Source organism: Cyclopterus lumpus, chromosome 4 (assembly GCF_009769545.1).
Source record: "Cyclopterus lumpus isolate fCycLum1 chromosome 4, fCycLum1.pri, whole genome shotgun sequence".
Lineage (NCBI taxonomy): Eukaryota > Metazoa > Chordata > Actinopteri > Perciformes > Cyclopteridae > Cyclopterus > Cyclopterus lumpus.
The window spans coordinates 5,583,608-5,601,935 of record NC_046969.1 but is presented as its reverse complement, the minus strand read 5'-3'; the positions used below and the strand labels follow the sequence as shown (position 1 = coordinate 5,601,935).

Genomic DNA, 18,328 nt, shown 5'->3' with positions numbered 1-18,328 from the left:
CAGTACAGTGGACTGTACTGACCCGCCTGCCTTTCCAACATCCTCTCACGTCCTGATTGAGACATGAAGACACCTTCACTGCCTTCACGCGTGAACACGTATGTCTTCATGGGAGACTTGTTGATAAATACTCTACATTAATAAACACTTACAAATGTCCTCATATCTGATTTGACAATACAGGGAGTTAAAAGATATTTCACCTACTCAATTTATTGGTTGGCTGTGGTTACTTTCTGTAGACATTCAGCGCTCACACAATTGATCTTTCCTGGTAAAAAATCAACGTTTGTAGCTTGATGACAAAACTATTTGAGAAAGAGAAACATATTACTCTGTCACTGAGTTGCACCTAATTTGGATAAAATCCAAATGAATAAATGTAAACATACAGAATTGTTTCATACTGTAGAGAAGTATTCAATACATATCTTAATACATTAGAATAGCTGTATCTGGTCTTTAAGACACAATGCACTAATTGGTCCACAGTATGAATATACAGTATATACGTTCAAGCGAAGACGAATACAATAAATTCAAAGATTAACACAGGACCATTGGACATGTAATCCCCTCTCATATCCATTATCTCCAATTTCTAAAAACACTGTCATGCCAACACAATAATATCTAATAAGTTTTTAGACAGTCACAAAACCAAAAGTATTGTTCAAAGAAAATACACTCGCTGGTGAAATCCTGTTGGATTTCCTGGACTTCTTTCATGAATAGAAAGTGTTTCCTTGAACTCCTGAAAACTTTCTGTGTGTTCGGTGGGAGATGATGCTCAGGTTCAAAAGCGGCTCTTTTCGTTTGCTGGGACAATCCAGTCTGAGCTGCCGTGGACCAATCAGAGGCAGCGGACCACTCTGTAAGCTGCTTGTCCTCTAAGTTCAGTGAGGTCAGGACAAACAACCTTTAAGCATTATTATTTAGATTCCTTATCATCACACAGACACAGACACACACACACACACACACACACACACACACACACACACACACACACACACACACTACTGGACGTTCTAATCCGTTTTCGCTCAAATCCCACATGTGCTGCATTTGTCCTGCAAGAGAATTGGAGAGTCTTGGATGACACCATTGACCTCCAGTTTAAAATATCCACAATTGGTGTTCAATCTGAGAATGAGCAGGATGAGAAATGACAAAGGAGCCTTAAAGCTATGAAATAAAATTCTGTAACGGGATACGAGAAGAAGCACAATTTTAAATCACGTTAACAGAAAACCAGGTGGATCAAAAATATGGTCAGGCAGGTTTTTCTTGCCGTTGAGAGAACACATGGTGGCCATCATAATCCTTAAAATAACACGTCGGTTCTGCTGTTTTTCTGGTATTTCCTCTACTCGTTATCTTTTTCTTTCTCCCTTTAAGTTTCTGTCCTCCCTCCCCTTTCCTCCCCCGCCTTGTTGCAATCTCTGTTATTTTGCTGTTTCTAGCTACTGCACTGCATAAATCCATCCAGCTGTCAAATTAAGTCAGCGTGAAGTTTGGAAAACTGTGCCGGACATTTCATCCAGGAGCAAAGTAAAGGAGCACTTTTGATTATTCAGCAACAACCTCCATCTCTCCACCTTTCACCCAGAATGAAATGTTTTGCAAAAAACAATGAAATTGTATTCATTCTATTTCACTGTGTTTTCCATACATAAATAAGAGCAGGACACACAGTTTCTGTCTCTGACTGGACATTTGATTGGATTTGACATTCTCAAGGCTCTGGGAGGGTTCATGAAAGCTAATGAGTCTCGATCTGATCCATGATCACGAGGTCCCCACCTTTCCTGTTTACTCACAACGAGATGGACGCTTCTTCCTGCGTTTAGGCCGGGAGGCATCTGACTGGTGTCTGTGTGTGTGTGTGTGTGTGTGTGTGTGTCAATGCAATACATCTAGGATTTTATATTCTATTCAGTATTTATTCAATTGCATTACATTAAGGACCAAGACAGGTGCCCTGTCCGGATTGTTTTACTGAATTTATTTTCATGGCCAACATTTGAGAAGCAGGTTAAAGGCCGGTAGTTTATTGGTTTAAAGTCCTGGACCCGATGGAGAAAACACCTCTGTTTGTCGAGTGGCTTCTGCATCTCCAGGTTTCCACGTCTGGCTGTGCAGCTGTTGTACAGCAGCTGCATAATACCTAGTGTGTAACTTTAGAATGGCGTGTGTTTATTTTAGCTGTATGTATCTAATCAATTCTGGTTGTAAGCAACAATTGAGCCTGAGAGAGGCTGTAGCTTTAGGTTTAAAGATGCACTTGGGTGCTGGTATTTTTTGATGTGACAGGTTCTGTCCCATTGGGAACACGTGTAATCTGTTGTATACAATGACTTACTGTGCTGCTATAAGAACACACTGCACACTCTGCTCAATCGTTGCCTCTGTTGAAGTCTAATACACTGGTTAGTGATTCAAGTGGCTCCACGGGGTCTCTCCTGGTTGGAGTACAAGTTAGTTTTGATACACAGAAACCAGAAGCGTGCTCTCCGCGAACAAATGGCAGCCTCCCAAAGAGACAGATGGAGGAGGGAAAGAAAAAAGACCAGAGAGGGAAATGAGAATGGAATAAAACCCCGGGCGCTTTGGAATCAGATGTAGAGACATGAGGAAGACACAGATAGAGAGATAGAGAGAAAAAACAGAGAATCAAGTGTGTTGGGGCAAAGAAGAAGAGGAAGAGGCAGTGCCAGAGGCTCATTGTAGAGCCAGAGAGGATCCGATGATAAAGCAGCAGCACATAACACATGCAGACACAAGTTCCTGTCAAAGAAGACACCCAGATGAACATATTGATTCTCTCTGGAAAGAAACCCAGACAATACTTTAAGATCAATATCAGCGTAAACTACACATTTCCTGCACTAGTTAGTTTCTGTGACACAGAATGTTGCTGACGACTCAAAGGTTTGAACTCAAAGCTGCACACTGACTGTTCCACTGAGAGTGAGTTGACTTTGATGTACTTTCTTTGGTCATGTGAGTTAATTATATGAGGTAAGAGGAAGAGAAGACTTCAGGCATGTTCAAGTGTCCATTTTTTCTGAACCCTTTGAGGACTTTTCCTTTATTAATGTTTTAAAATGTCTCTGGGTGATAATTAAAATGATTTCCTGTGAATGAGGAGTAGCAACAGCTGCCGTGGAGGCTGAAGGAAATCTAAATGAACGAAACAAAATCAAATGAGACAAAACCACAAATCTAATTCCCAATTTGCTCGTGGACCCCATCCCATGCGACATGCATTCACATCCGCTTCCCTTCATGTGGGCACAGGCTGCGTCTCAACAGCTGATGTAAATGTGCCCCAGGACGGCACAGAAGCGACCGGCTCGTCTACAAGGGCACAAAGCCCGTCACCTCGGCTCGCTGCACCATCCAATCAACGTAATGGCGTTCATGCACTTCACTGACGTCATAAAGAGGACAAACTATCCCAAGTTACTCATTTATCATCCTCATGGGGACCATCACCTTCGTCCTGGTACCTCTGCATCTATAACTATCTGTGTCTCACCCATACTGTCACACACTGCTCTGTCTGTCTGCCGGCACTAGTTATGGATGACGCCGGCTATATATCTCTCACTCACACACACACACAGACAGTCACACAGTCGGTCATTTATGAGAGCGTCTGGTTCGGGTAATAAAAGCCCAGTGTTCAACTCGCAGTGTGAGGGAAAGAGGAAGACTATTCAGGGGGGTTAGACTGGAAGTGCACACATATAATAGGAGCCCCGAAAAGCCATGCTTGCATGAAAGCAGATCTCCACACACACACACACACACACACACACTTAAACCGGGTAAAGCAGAAATAAAGGTGATGAGCAAAGGCTGAACACACACATACACACACACACACACACACACACACGCACACTCTCTCCTCTTGCTCTCACCTTTGCAGTAATGACAGAGTTCTTGTGGTAGAAGCAGCACAGAGCGGCCGTGAGGGTCTTGAGGTTGCATCCCTCCGACATTCTTGTTAACTTTTCTGGACTAACTGGGTAACCGGGCGGTAACCAGCCTGCTCACTTCAGCAGTAGATACCAGCTTGTCATAGTCACCTTGGATACACACCCCGAAACTGTCAGGTCCATTGACCATTCCCATTGACCTCTTCCAGTGAACTCTTCCATCAAGGAGTTTCTCGAGCGAAAGTGAGGTCACATGTGATGTAAATAAACTGCAGTCAGCAGGAGAAACAGCCGGTCGACCTCAGGTCCCAACACCCCCATCAGGATGACTACAGTAGCTGTCTCCCTCCTCCACAGCCTCCCGCAGAGTGAGCCCTCCGCTGCTCAATCTGCTCTGGAGATCTCCCCCCCCCCCCACACACACACCCCGCCCCCACAAGCTCCATATATGGGTGAGAGAAAGCCCCATGTGACCTGGTGTGAGCCAATGGTCTGTGGATGAACTGGGAGTGGCCCAGAATCTCTCTCTTGCTCCTGAAAACATATGAATGATGGATGGAAGAACATAAACAAAAGGCACAAAGATAATAGTGCATATTTTGCATAAACCACGGGGAGCAAGATCATTTGCATCTAGGGCTGAAACTAATTGTTTTTTTTATTCATGAATGTTGTTGTTGATTCATTGATTAGTTGTTTAGTCAATAGTTTAAACTGCCCATCACAAGTTGATATTTTCAAAATGGACCTCAACTTCATGGCGTTTAGGTCTTATAGTTGACATACAGTTGGTGTGCTGAATACAGTGGATCTGGGGGGGGGGGGGGGGGGTGTCTGAGATCCCTTGATTGACACTTCTGACCCCTGATAGCCTCAATTACAAAAGTTGGAGGGGGGGACAATTATTTGTCAGTGGCAATTGTCACTAAAATGTATTTTAAAAGCGTAAACTGCATAACATTTATTCACAAACATAAATAGTGAGTGCTAGAGATGACACGCCCCCCCCCCCCCCTCCCCACCCGATTACCATCGGCTATTTCACAAACTGTGTACCGCCCAGCTTCTTTAACTGCTCTTCTTCTATTTATTAAAATAAAACAAAACATAAGAAAATACATCACTTCCTGTGTTGGCAAGAATTTTCTCCCGAAAATAACTACCAGACACTGACAACGACCATGTGAAAACACTTAATGGCAAGTGGCTGTAAGTGTGTGTGTGTGTGTGTGTGTGCGTGTGTGTGTGTGTGTGTGTGTGTGTGTGTGTGTGTGCGTGTGTGTGTCCTACGGAGAGACGCTGATAAATAGCTGGCAGTTTGAGTTACCTAATGACTACTGAGCAATTACTCCCACACACTAGTAAGTGCCACAGCTTTCCCATAAATTCAAACACACACACACACACACGCACACACACACGCACACACAGTACATAGAAAATGACAAAAACAAGCATATACACGCACAAACAGCCAGTTACAAGAAACACATGCACACGCACACGCACGCACACACACACACACACACACACACACACGCACACACACACACACACACACACGCACACACACACACTGAGGGTGCGACCCCAGCAGCAACCAGTTAAAGGAATACTTTTTCGCAGGAAATGGAGCCACTAATTACAGCGTGAACTCTCTGAGGATCCACGGAGGAAATACATGTAGAACATTCCCTGGGGAATACACACACACACACACACACACACACACACACACACACACACACACACACACTTCTGTCAACCACAGCAGCCCCAAATCACCGGCTAGGGTAAATGTCCACCTTAAAATACACATATCCGCCGTTCCTGGAATGCTCTGGAAAAACAACGAGGGACAGAAATCGGTGCGCTGAGGTTCTATATTTTCTATTTCTATCCGTTTGTTGTTTCTTTCAAATGAACTAAAGAGAGCAGAGCTGTTTCAGCGACTTCAGCGAGTTACATCGCAAGGGAGAGGAAACGATTATTTGGTTATATAAAGTCATACTAAATGTGTAGGTTAGTTTTTTAGGTACTTTATTGTACAATAGAGCTGACACGAGAGAAATGGTGAGCCACAGTTTCATCTATCGCCGATCATTCTTGTTTCATTGTCAACGAGCTCAGTTTCATTGGTTGATTGGAAGGCAGTTGTATATTAATATAGTTGATAATACGATACACATATTGCAGTGTGCCCATCTGTTGGTTTGGACCGGAGGGGTCTTGTTGCTGTACGCTTGTGTATAAAAGGACATTTAATGCAATCGACGTTGTTGCCTTAAGATGTTATTTAATTTAACAGTACCATCATTATACCCACAATTACTGTTCCATGAGTAAGATGTATTTTAGGTAACATAACTTCTACTTGAAGACAACATGCTAGTAGACAACTCTCTCACCACCGCTGGTGTTTTGTAATAATGTTGTAATAATGTCTGGTGATAACTATTAAACACATACGAGCAAAGCATGCAAGAACATTTAATATTCTCAACTTTTCACAACTTTCCAAGAGTCAAATCAAACAAATGTCGGGACTTTGAACATCACTGATTTCCTGACACACTCTCAGTGACAGTGTCTGCGTCAGTGGCCTTCTGGCCCAGTTCCGATCCCAGAGAGTGAATGTGAGGGACACTGCTGTTCAGCCCCCAGGGTGAGTCTGAGTGTGTGAGATGGGTCATGGATCAGTAATGTGTGATCTCGGTGACAGTCGTATTGATTTGTGCAACGTGACGCCTCCGCTGTGTGAGCCCTCGACACGTCAATCCAAATGTGTGCCGTTCGTTGGTGAAAAGAGAAATCAAATCCACAAGTTGTTTTGGGGATTCAGCCTCCATGTCAGTAACAATGTTATGCAGAGATGCAAAGCATATGAAAATGGTTTCGAGAACAGAATTCTATATCACAGATTTCCTATATTTCATCATGGGGAACATTTAATTATGATAATATTAGCTTACACTCAAACTAGGACTTGGAAAAACCCCAAAGCATATTGAGAGAATGCGCATTTGTTTAGGTTTTGTTGACAGTTAAAAAAAAAAGATTTTTGGATTATTTATTAAAAAGAAATCCCAAAATTCACCGTGGAAATACAAACTGATTGCACACTGTGGGAGGCAACTTTCACCAAAATCAACACTTTATACAACACGTCATGATGTGTTTGGATAATAACTCGAGAAACATGGTTTACATTGTGAGTCTTAATATATGGAGTCACACATGGGTTATACAATAATAATAATAATAATAATAATAATAATAATAATAATTATTATTATTATTATTATTATTATACATAAATAAAGAAGGTGAAAGACAGTGGAAGTTCATGGTTTCCTACAAAAAATAATTAAAGTTATTTAGTACTTGCTCTGATTTAAAATGAAGCAAACTTTCTTTTATTTTGTACTGAGTACATTATATATGGTGCATAAGCAATCTTCTTAGATTTCACCCCATTTGAGGTCCTGCTGGCTTGCTGACAGAGTGGTGCGATGATCCTGATGAATGTCACACTGCTGTTTGGACTTCTAAGTGGCTGAAAGACTCCTGATCCATCTACAGCTGTGGGGCTCTGTCTAATACTGTAGTACCTTAATCTGACCACTAGAGTGTACCAGAGTTCATTTCTACCTTCCAGCACATCAAGGCCACTTTATCATTTTAGAGATGAATTAATTTAAGTAAGTAAACACTTGAAATTATGCTTTGATCACTAAACTATGAATGTGTGTGTACCCTAAGCTTTTAAATGTCATCACTTTGGGAGTTGAAAGCCACACACACATAGACATTATTATTATATTATATATTATATATATTATTATTATAGACATTATTGTGTCTTGAAGCGCTCTCGTGAGGGCAGAGCAACTTGATGTTTTCCAGTCAAAGACGGAGTGGGAATAAAAGAGAATGAGCAAAAGAGAGAGAGTCTTAGAGAAATCGGAGTCAAAGAAGAGTTGTGTTCATTCTGAACTACAGAAGATCAGACTCTCTTTCTGTCTTTCTTTTCATGTGTCTCTTTTCACAATCAGTCAATGTGTTATCACATAATATTGAAAATATGTAGTATTCTAGTACCACCTATTGTAGCAGAAAGTATTGTGTTCGGTAGACATTTTTGAGTCCATTGACGGTTGCCAAAAATCTAAATTTAGTAAAGTTTCCTTCCACCTTTATACTCATAATGACATTCATCAAGACTTTCAGCTATTCCGTTTCGTCTGTGGGAACTTTGTCCCAATCCTAGTTCCTAACTCTCCTCACAGACTTGATTCTGCCTGCTTTTTCCCAACAGTTGTAGCAACCTGAGCTCCATGAGCCCCACTGATGAGTACATTTGTTCTACAACAACCTAATATCTGGTGACACATCAGTTTGGATGCTAATTGTCTGCATTGTATGGTATAAACTGCTCGATACTTGTGTGTATTTATAGAACAGCGTTTACGTTCAACCCACGGTCTTGTAACCTAAAAAAGGCACTAAATTGTCATTTGTGTGGAAACCAGCAAATCAGGCAAAATACTGAATTTAGACATCAGCTCTGGAAATGAGACCATTGGCTTACAGTCAGACAAGAGAGTTATATCTTTATACAATTGTTCTCCACAGAAACTTCCTTCCCTGCATCCATCCATCCTACACATTACTGTATATGACCAATGGCCGGATCGCAACAATGCAAGGCTCACTGCACAGTTCCTGTACTTTTGATCCTTCCACAGGATATGACACAGATTGTACTGTCTGTTGCAGTCTGTGTGTGTGTGTGTCTCTGTGTGTGTGTGTGTGTGTGTGTGTGTGTGTGTGTTTGCATGGACATCTGTGTGTGTTTTCATCCACAGTGGAAATGCAAACACACCTGGAGTACCACAGCTGACAGCAACACTTTCACACATATTATATAATACCTGGGATACAGTAGTTCCATTTGTGGTCGACACACACACACATACACACACACACACACACACACACACACACACACACTCTGTTGACACTGGCACACAACCCTAATTTGACCAAAGTAATACACACAAGCACTGTTTGTGCATGTGAGTTTGCTTTTCAGAGTGAGGTGTCAGCATCCAAACGTATGAGCTAATAGATGGAAAGGAGTGCTGGATGGGAAAGGGGGAAGAATGGATGATGGAGAAGAGAGGAGATCAAGAGAGAAGCAATAGGGAAGCACCATCTGAGTCCGTACAGTGTGTGTAGTTAGGACTACGTTACCCTGGTCTAGTTAAGTCTAGAGAATACTGTTTAAACAATGGTTCTAGTCATGGTCATAGTTTAGCTTCACTTTGTTAATAAGAGGTTTATGCAGAGCTTTTATTTTGTTTGCATTTCATTTGTCCTCACATGGAGAGAAAGATTATCAAGCTCGGTGACATTTTCAGTTACAGCACTGAATCCAAAACTAAATTTCTGCATGAATACATTAACAATAACTTAAATGTGTTTTTCGAAACAGACACTATAATAAATAATATTGGATTGCAAAATACTATATATACTATAATATACTATTATTATCTTAGTATTTTTCTGTATTTCGTGCCAATTGTCAGTACTTGACTGCAGGGTGTGATACAATTTTTGTTTGTATTCAAAAAGTTCATCATTTCATGTACTGTATGTATTTACTGTGTAATTAATATTTGCCTAGATTACATGGATTTTCCCTAATAATTAAGTAGAAGCTGTAGAGGGTGAGTAAAAAAATTATGGCCAAGACATGTACTGAGAGTGTTGTGATGTACATATTGTACAACAGCTAGATGATATCGTGATAAGTGAATGATGACATCTCCATAGTCCCTTCTTAAAGGGGGGCTCAGGTGGTGTGTGTGTGTGTGTGTGGTTCTAAATATGATTTACAACCGTGTGACAGCCTAAGCACAGTGGCAGACCTATGATTTAACAGGCGAATTATCCTCGTAGCCCAGGGGTGATTGGATGAACGTATCCCGTGAGTGATGTTCACATTGAAACCTGCAGAAATTTATGAATATCATTTCACGTCCATTTTCAGCCCATTCAGTTGCAGATGGCGATGCATTCAATCACTTATCTCAGATTTCTACTAAATGTTTAAAACTTAATTTAACCAAGCAAAAGCTGAAGAAAACAAGTGTTTCGAGTGCAATCGTTGTGGTTTTAAATAACTAGTAGCATTACTTATACCACAGATATTGGTACTGCGTAACAGTACATCCAACACTCCTTCCAACTACGTAACAAGCAGACTTGCAGACCTGTGGCTGTGCTGCACATGAAATGCTGCGTGTGGCAGCTCCTGTGGTAGTAAATAAGCAACAAGCACACGTGTTGTTCCTACCTTCACGTAGTCCACCGTGGCGTCCGGGCCGGCAGCGGGATCCCTGGGGAACACAGACAGAGACATGGTCCTGTTTAGTGAACACATCCTTCTAATTTGGTTCTGCTCTTCCGTTCCTTTTGCAAATAAACGGTTGAGCTGGTTGTGTCACGTCCAGGTGTGTCCCCCTGGTGCTGATGCTGCGTCTTTAGAGATCCAAACTCTGCTCAGCTTCTTTAGGAGATGACACGGTTTCGGCGGAGGTGTGCCGCTTAGCTTTCAATGGTCCAAATGGATGTCACTGGTCATGACAGGTGTCCATGTTAGACGGATAAGGTACGGCTGTGCTGTAAAGCTGGCGTACAGTTGACTGTAATGGCACTGCTGTCCTGAATTCAGATTTCTTTCCCGAAAGACAGAAGTCGAGTGGAACCAAACCTCACACTGAACTGCTTTAAATCAGACTCCCTCTCTTTCTGTGTCCCATTCGCAGTCTGTCTTTCACTCTTTCTTTCTCTCAGTCAGTGTTCACATGTTCACTCACTGCCTGCTTGACGTCGCTCTCTCTCTCTCTCTCTCTCTCTCTCTCTCTCTCTCTCCTCCCCCACCATGACACACATCGCAGCCACACGCCTGCCCTTCAGAGTCCACTGACAATTTCACAGAGAGGTTAGAGCACACACATAAAAACAGCAGCATTTTTTCTTTAAAAAAAGATGTCTTTGATTCCTTCAATAATCCCAAAACAACCACATCAGACAGCGGCTTGTCATCTGTTTCCTGAACAACCTCTCGCTCCAGTTTAACTGGATTTTCTTCAACACTTTTTTGTAAAGGTCCGAACACACAGAAAACATTTTTGGGCGCTATATTTTGCCATTGTGTTTGTTTTGAGCAATATAAAATCTTTAAAGAATGCCTGTATGTATTTCCATTGCTCTCCACGTTGCCTTAAATATGTGGTATGTGTGCATATAAATGTATCTCTGAGTCTCTCTCTACAGGAGGCTTACCGCCAGGGGCTCAGGGAAAGAGGTAATTAGCTCAAATCCTTGACTATGTTACCAAGGTTGGTAGTTTAAATCCCTTAAGCCTACAGTGGTGTTCCCACGGGAATATTAGCACAGTCCATTACTTACCAAAGCAAATATGTTTAGCTCTTAGCCCTCTCAGTTTAATGTGGCCCCAAATAATGAGTGGGATTAAGTTATGTAACTAAACAGAAGCCTCCATTCACATCAACGTATGGTCATTATTCATAGACGGTGGAGGGCGCAGGCCTCTCCATCAACCTCAGGGTCGACAGCATAATTTCCCTTTTTCAGAGCTGAGGACGCTCGGTATACAGCAACCGGTCCGGTTCCAGATCTAAACATCCCATATCCAACATATCCTGACACCCCAGTTGGCACATCAGTCGTTGCTGCCGGAAAACAACTCTCTGAAATCCTGATTGCGCTTTACTATTCGATACTTCTGTGAAAGTGCTCTGCAGATTCCACCGTGTCGTTTACGTTCTCAAAATCTAAGATTCATTATTAGCGCTGGAACTATTATTATTATTATTATTATTATTATTATTATTATTATTATTATTATTATTATTATTATTATTATTATTATCATAATCAAATTCCTCTTGCCCCAGTTTTTGGGTAGGTTAGTCTATAAAATATTTGAGAATATAAATCACAATGTATTCCAAGCCCCAGGTGATTTATTCCAATATTATGTGTAATATGTGTCCTGACACATATTAGTGACATATGAAAGGCTGCATGTATAAGGCTTAAAAAAAGCACCCAAAAAATTGATTGGTGCATCAGAAAATAGCTTTTTTATTTTTTTAACAGTTTGCGTTCTAGTCGGGATGGAAAGGTGCTCATAGTTCTTCACCACTGCCGAGGATGAAGGAGACAAACGATGAAGAGAAGGAGGAGGACAAGGAGGAAGTGCGCAGGACGTTTCTGTGGTCTCAAATGTATATGAGAATCAGACATTCAGTTTGACCCTGACCTCACGTATTGCAGTTGCATGTGTTGCTTTGTTGGCTCGACCTTTGATTGGCCCCAAAACCTTCACCACCCCGACCACCTGGCCCTCGTAACCCTGTCTGAGGTGGGTGCGATGAGAATCCCCACATACCGGACGACACCCAGATGAATGCTCCTGTAGCTGAATGTGCTACCACTGAGGGAAATTCCCTCTTCTCCTCGTGGAGGTCAAAGGCCGAGCTCACAAACTGAGCGGCAGCCCCAGAGCTGATGGAGACTCCCTGTGTTTGAACCCAGGTCGTCAAGTGACGGATGACGAATCTTTACTCTCCCCGATAACGTTTCGTATGCAGCGCGAAAAGGACTGAAGCAGAGTATAGTGAGAGTGATAAATAAGCTAACTTTGCCTTTTTCTGCCCATATTGCTGAAACAGCATCAGACACAGGATTGTTCTGCTTCAAACTGACCTGCAACAGCTCTGAGCTCTGAGGACAGAAAGAGTGGAAGCGAGTGAGAAGGAGAAAAAAACTCAAGTAGGGAGGGCAGAAGCAGTCTGCACTCGCCACAGTCTTTTTCTGGCTACTGTTGTTCTTTGTGCTTCACCACACAATACTCAGCACGACCACAGCTGGCTGTAGCGAGGGACTGCACCATATTTCTGTGTGTGGGAGAGAGCAAGAGAGAGAGAAAGAGAGAGAGAGAGAGAGAGAGAGAGAGAGTGATGAGCAAAGGAGAGACAGAGAGAGAGAGGCAGAGAGAGAGAGGCAGAGAGAGAGAGACAGAGAGAGAGAGTGATGAGCAAAGGAGAGACAGAGAGAGAGAGAGGCAGAGAGAGAGAGACAGAGAGAGAGAGACAGAGAGAGAGAGTGATGAGCAAAGGAGAGACAGAGAGAGAGAGTTCATGAGCAGCATGCAGGGTCTACAGGCGGCCTACAGAGGTCAGTGTGTTTTCATCATGAAGATCCACAGACTCAGTGCAAAGTCAGTATTTGCTGTTATTAGCTTGTTTCCAATCCACACTATAAATTCCATTTTCATAATAAATATTAATTTCTCCTCACAAGGTTTTGAATATGTAAACTTCAAACTTAAAAATTGAGGAGCTGCTCAAAGCTGTAAAAACATTTAAACGAGTTGTCTGACACCCAAGCAATTTATTAAATAAATATTAAAGCTCAGTTATGATAAATGATTGCAAACTGGCAGGGAGGGACTATCTACCTTCAGTAGATCTACATCCAAAGCTGGTCCGGGCACCATGTTGCTACGGTAGTCCAGAAGGTTCAAATCAAACTCTCTATGTTTGTGTTTTTGCGTCGTCCACCATATTTTCACGCTTGGTACATGGGAGAAGTTTTAGTTGGTTGCAATAGGTGCCCCCAAATCCTACACACAGCACTTGGTTTTATATCTGGAGGTGAGTCTCTGCTGACCCCATGCCACTTCAGCTCATGTCCTCTTTTTATTTGCGGCACTAAAACAACCTGCTGGTTTCTCTGTCAGGGGTGTCACTAGGGCAATAAATCATCAGGTAAGAGCATGTTTGAATTTTTAGGTCATTATCATATACATCTTCTGCAATTGAAAAGATAATCTAATAAAACAACTGCCTACTGCTAGTAAGAAATACATTAAAGCTATCAGTCTGATTTGATATCAAATAAAAGGAATTTGATCCAAACACAATCAACCAATAAATGTGGTCGTTTCTTGAGCATCTTATGTTGAGAAAATGTCACTCTCTTCCCCTCTTTGCGCTACTCCTCCCCCTCCTCCTCTCCTGGTGGTCTGCTGAGCTGCCAACGGAGGTCAACAGGGAGACAAACTGACCAATCGGAGGCTAGTGCAACATAAGGTCAGGGGTCATAGGTCAGCTGACAGCATGAGCAATGGAAAGTCAAGACCGACCAGTGGTTACATACTTATGCACACTTGTGGAAAAACTCAACTGTGACCTGTGTGTGTGTTTCAAAACAGCAACAGTGAGCTGGGGGATAAGCTTGTAATTGTATAACGCTTCACATTGCTTTACACATCAGGAAATGTATTATGACACACATGACATGTTGTTTTTCTTCTTTACTTCTTAACTATGTCACATATTATGGTCAAAATTGCACATTTTTAATTATGCCGACGAGCTAAGAAGTATAATCTGTATTTTTACGTTAATGAAGATATACCCTGTGAAATAACAATTACATTTCTTTTGATGCAAAACCTTTCACGTAGGAAACAGAAGTTGATTTTCATTAAGTTAAACAAAGTGATGAAAAAAGTATGGACACAGTGGAATTAATTGCATCCGTATATGGGTCTTGTTTGTATTCGTGAGGCCTTTAGTAGGTTAATTCAATTATTACCAAGTTCTGCCCTCTTAACTTAAGTCAGGCCAACATTAGCTGAGTTATAAAGAGCTGCACCCACAAGCCAAGAATCAGCAACAGAAAGCAATCTCTTTTTGAGTGATGCATTTTAGGAACATTAAGAAACACAGTTGACTCTCATCTTATTTTTTGACATTTCAAAAGTAAGCAGTCGAAGGACACAATACCCACACAACTGCATTAAAAATGAACCAGCGTGAGAGAATGACACTGTTCATTATTTCGCCACCTGCACGGCTTGAATCTGACCTGGACAAATTGTCCTGCTGTTTGTCAGCGTGTGTGTGAAATGTATCCAGCGTGGAGGCAGAAAGATGGAGAGGGTATACAAAGAGCTCACAGTCGACTGTGATCCGTCCTGCCACACCCTGACCTACAAAGGTAACCCAACTACTGGGGGCTACGCACACGCACCCACACACACAGCTGGCTACATCAGATACTGTCTGTCGTAACTCTACACTAAAGATGGAAAGATGGGAGGACGTGGTGAAGAATGAGGTGTGCGTGTTCCCTCTGAAGTTGAGCTAGCCGCTCCAACCCCCTCGGGGCTCTTTCTCTGTGCAACTCCAAACTCTCTGCCTGGGTTTATCTGAAGCTATAAAACCGTATAATTGGTCGTCTTGGTCTGAGTAGGATGTATTTAGTCGAGTTGTCGGTCTTTTTTCAGGAATCTTATGAGCACATCTTTGGTAAAAACTAGATTTAAAGTGGTGCTTTTGTGTGATTCTTGGTGGAGAACTCATCGATAAGTCGAGTGTTGGTCGACTGAGAATGTCTTTGGTCTGGGACAGCCCTACTTTACAGAGCTACCTTTCAAGCCTGAGGCTGAGTATGTGAATTTGAAAAGGAACATTTTCATGGGAGTTGTAACTTGAATTGTGTCACCCTTTAGTCTATAATTAAAGGTAAAGCCATGTAGAAAAGGTTACTACCGTAATGACAAAATCACAATTGTAAATATCAGAAATGTAGTTCTGTTTATCAATAAAGAGAATAACATGGGCATATTTATGTGTGTTCATACATGTGTTTACCTGTAACCATAACAGTCGTCTATGATATTTTGGACCAGCGGAGAGGTCATGGGTTGATGGGCGTGTCCAGGGACCAGTGATTTCCCCCAAGGTATCTGTTGCGTTTGATTGGCTCTGGGGTCCCACGTGTAGTTTCCATGGGTGAGGCTGGTCCCACCTCTTTTGCGTCGAGGCAGAGTTCCGTGAATGGAGACTGGCTGGTAGGAAGAACTGCACAGCTCTGATAGGCCGCTGCCCTGCCCTGGAGGAAGACTGGGGGAGAGCAAATGACAGAACTAAAAATATGACTAAATAAAGCTTTGGAGTAAGTTAAAACACCCTGAACCTTTGAGAAGACTCTATACTTTGAGAAAAATAAACTTCCAGTTGGGATGTTATCCTCTTGAAAAGTCGATAGAGGGCATACATGTGATGCTGTCAAACACTTCATTGAAGGCTTTTGATGCTGCTTACTGTACACAGACTGACATATTCAGTTATTAAAGATTGTGCATCCTGCTCAGAGTCTTTGAAGAACAGTTTTCATTGTGCTGTGAGCCACTGTTGGTCCGCCAACTCACCCAGGTCTGGAGCTGAGGAGGTCCATGGAGGAGGCAAGGGAAGCCTGGAGACCCCTGGAAGAGCAGGTGTTGCTGCTGGGGACACCCAGGGAGTTGGGAGGGACTCCAGGGTGTGCAGAGCCTCCTCCCAGGGTGTGGTGTGCATGGAGGGACCTGGGCAGACTGGCAAAACGCCCCTCTGCCATCATCCTCAACTCTGGAACGCATATAGAAATAAAAACATCAGACTTATTGGACTTGAGTCCTGTCAACCAGCACCTCAAAGCTCTGGGTTTGAAGAGCTGATCTCAGTCCTTCCACTGAAAAATGACTTTCCGTATAAAAAAATCTTTTTAATAACTTTATTAAGGTGATGAATACATAAAGTATAAAGTAAGTGAATTAACCTCACAGGGTGTGATATAACCTAACATACAGTAAAATACACAGTTATGCAACCATGGTAAGTGTAATACTCTGTAACGCATTTCTGTAAAGACGTATGATCTGAAACACACAAACACACACTGACGTACTCACTGAGATGAAATATTATGACACATGATCCAGTACAACAGGTGGCCCCCCATCACCACCACTGATACACTCACAAGGCTCACATACTGGATGGTTGAACATTGTGACTGATATACATGATATGGAAGTGTTAACTCACAGAATAAGAGCTCAAGAGGAGCAATGTCATGAGAAGTGGGCGAATTACATGTCAACGATAATAATCGGTTATCAGGATTTATCAAGTTTTTTAGAGGAAAGAGCAAACCAGACCCCCTTCTTTATTTGTTGTTGTTATTTTTACTTGTTTTTCAGTTCTGTATATATCTTCTATCTGTGGTGAAAGAAAAAAAAAACTCACATACTGCACATCAATATGCATACCAAGTCATTGCCTGGAGGGAAATACAGCTTCTTATTACACAACATTAAACCAGTAGTTTTAGTGAAGTGATTCTACCTGTGTGCATGCAGGCAAATGCACACTCAATCTGCCATTTTAGTGTATGTGTTGTTTACATAAAATAAAATAATTTTACATAACAATTGTGTACTGTAACACCATACACAAAACGTACTTTTCTTTGTTTTTGTAAATGTGAAGTAAAAGACAATGCCCCCAGTACTGCATTTTTTAAGAGTTGATATCACAATATTTCAGTGAAAGGTTTTGAAAGCTCCACAAGAGATATTTCCAAGATATGTCCAGCAGTTGTAGTTTTGACATGATGCTTGGCTCAAAGCCATTAAGAATTTCACCAGACGATGTGAGAAGAGAACACAGGTCTGACCTTCTGCTTTAATTTCAACAGACTCTGAATGTCACGATGAATGCTTAAAGTTCTTTAAATACCAGCGAGGCTCTTAAAACCAGCTTCTTCACCAGACAACACAAAGCAGCACCGACTGTCTTTGCTAATGGGCTTGATTTCGTCAGACCGTAAGACAAGCAGATATAACTACTGTACATGTACTGTACTGTATAACTACTAGCCTCCCCAAAGTCTGCATGTCCGAGTGTCCTTGAGCCATGTATGTATGTATGTATGTATGTATGTATGTATGTATGTATGTATGTATGTATGTATGTATGTATGTAAAATGACGAACGTAATAAAGTTTAAGTTTAAGATGAACCGGACAAATAGGTTGGCAGCGATGGAAAACAGTGGCCAGGTTCTTGATAATTTCCCCTGCCCTGTGATGATGACTGGACAGCACGCCATCATCTGCTCTGAATCACTCGGCATGCAGCAGTTAGTCATACTGTACAAACTAAGATACCATCAGCTGACGGACATGTTGGTAGACTGGATAGTACGAGATTCCACAAGCACTCCCTGTTTCTAATCTCATCTAGTCAAAGAATCTGACACAAACAACTACGCTTGTGTTTGTTATTGTGTCTCTATTCGGACAACTTGACTACAATCAGGGAAAGTAGGCTGCAGAGGAAACTGTGTGTTGTGTAGTTCGCCCTGAAGAAGAGGCAATGTTTTGGTTTAAAAATATTGGATTTCAAAGGTAGACGATCGGTTATCAATGCTGTGAATCAGTTTCA

The 18,328-nt window shown here is 41.9% G+C and overlaps 1 protein-coding gene across 3 annotated transcripts in view; it reads right to left on the bottom strand.

Annotated features, from left to right (window-relative positions):
* bcar3 (BCAR3 adaptor protein, NSP family member) overlaps positions 1–18,328 on the bottom strand; it is a 58,576-nt gene that overhangs the window by 11,854 nt on the left and 28,394 nt on the right. For 2 of the 3 annotated variants that reach the window (XM_034531519.1, XM_034531520.1), the window contains 3 exons: positions 16,273–16,468; positions 15,713–15,964; positions 10,315–10,357 (listed from right to left, as the gene is read on the bottom strand). In XM_034531519.1, coding sequence (XP_034387410.1) covers positions 10,315–10,357; positions 15,713–15,964; positions 16,273–16,468 — 491 coding nt within the window. Of the gene's footprint in view, positions 1–3,932; positions 4,295–10,314; positions 10,358–15,712; positions 15,965–16,272; positions 16,469–18,328 lie in introns of those variants that run through there. The other variant, XM_034531521.1, reaches the window with a different exon arrangement.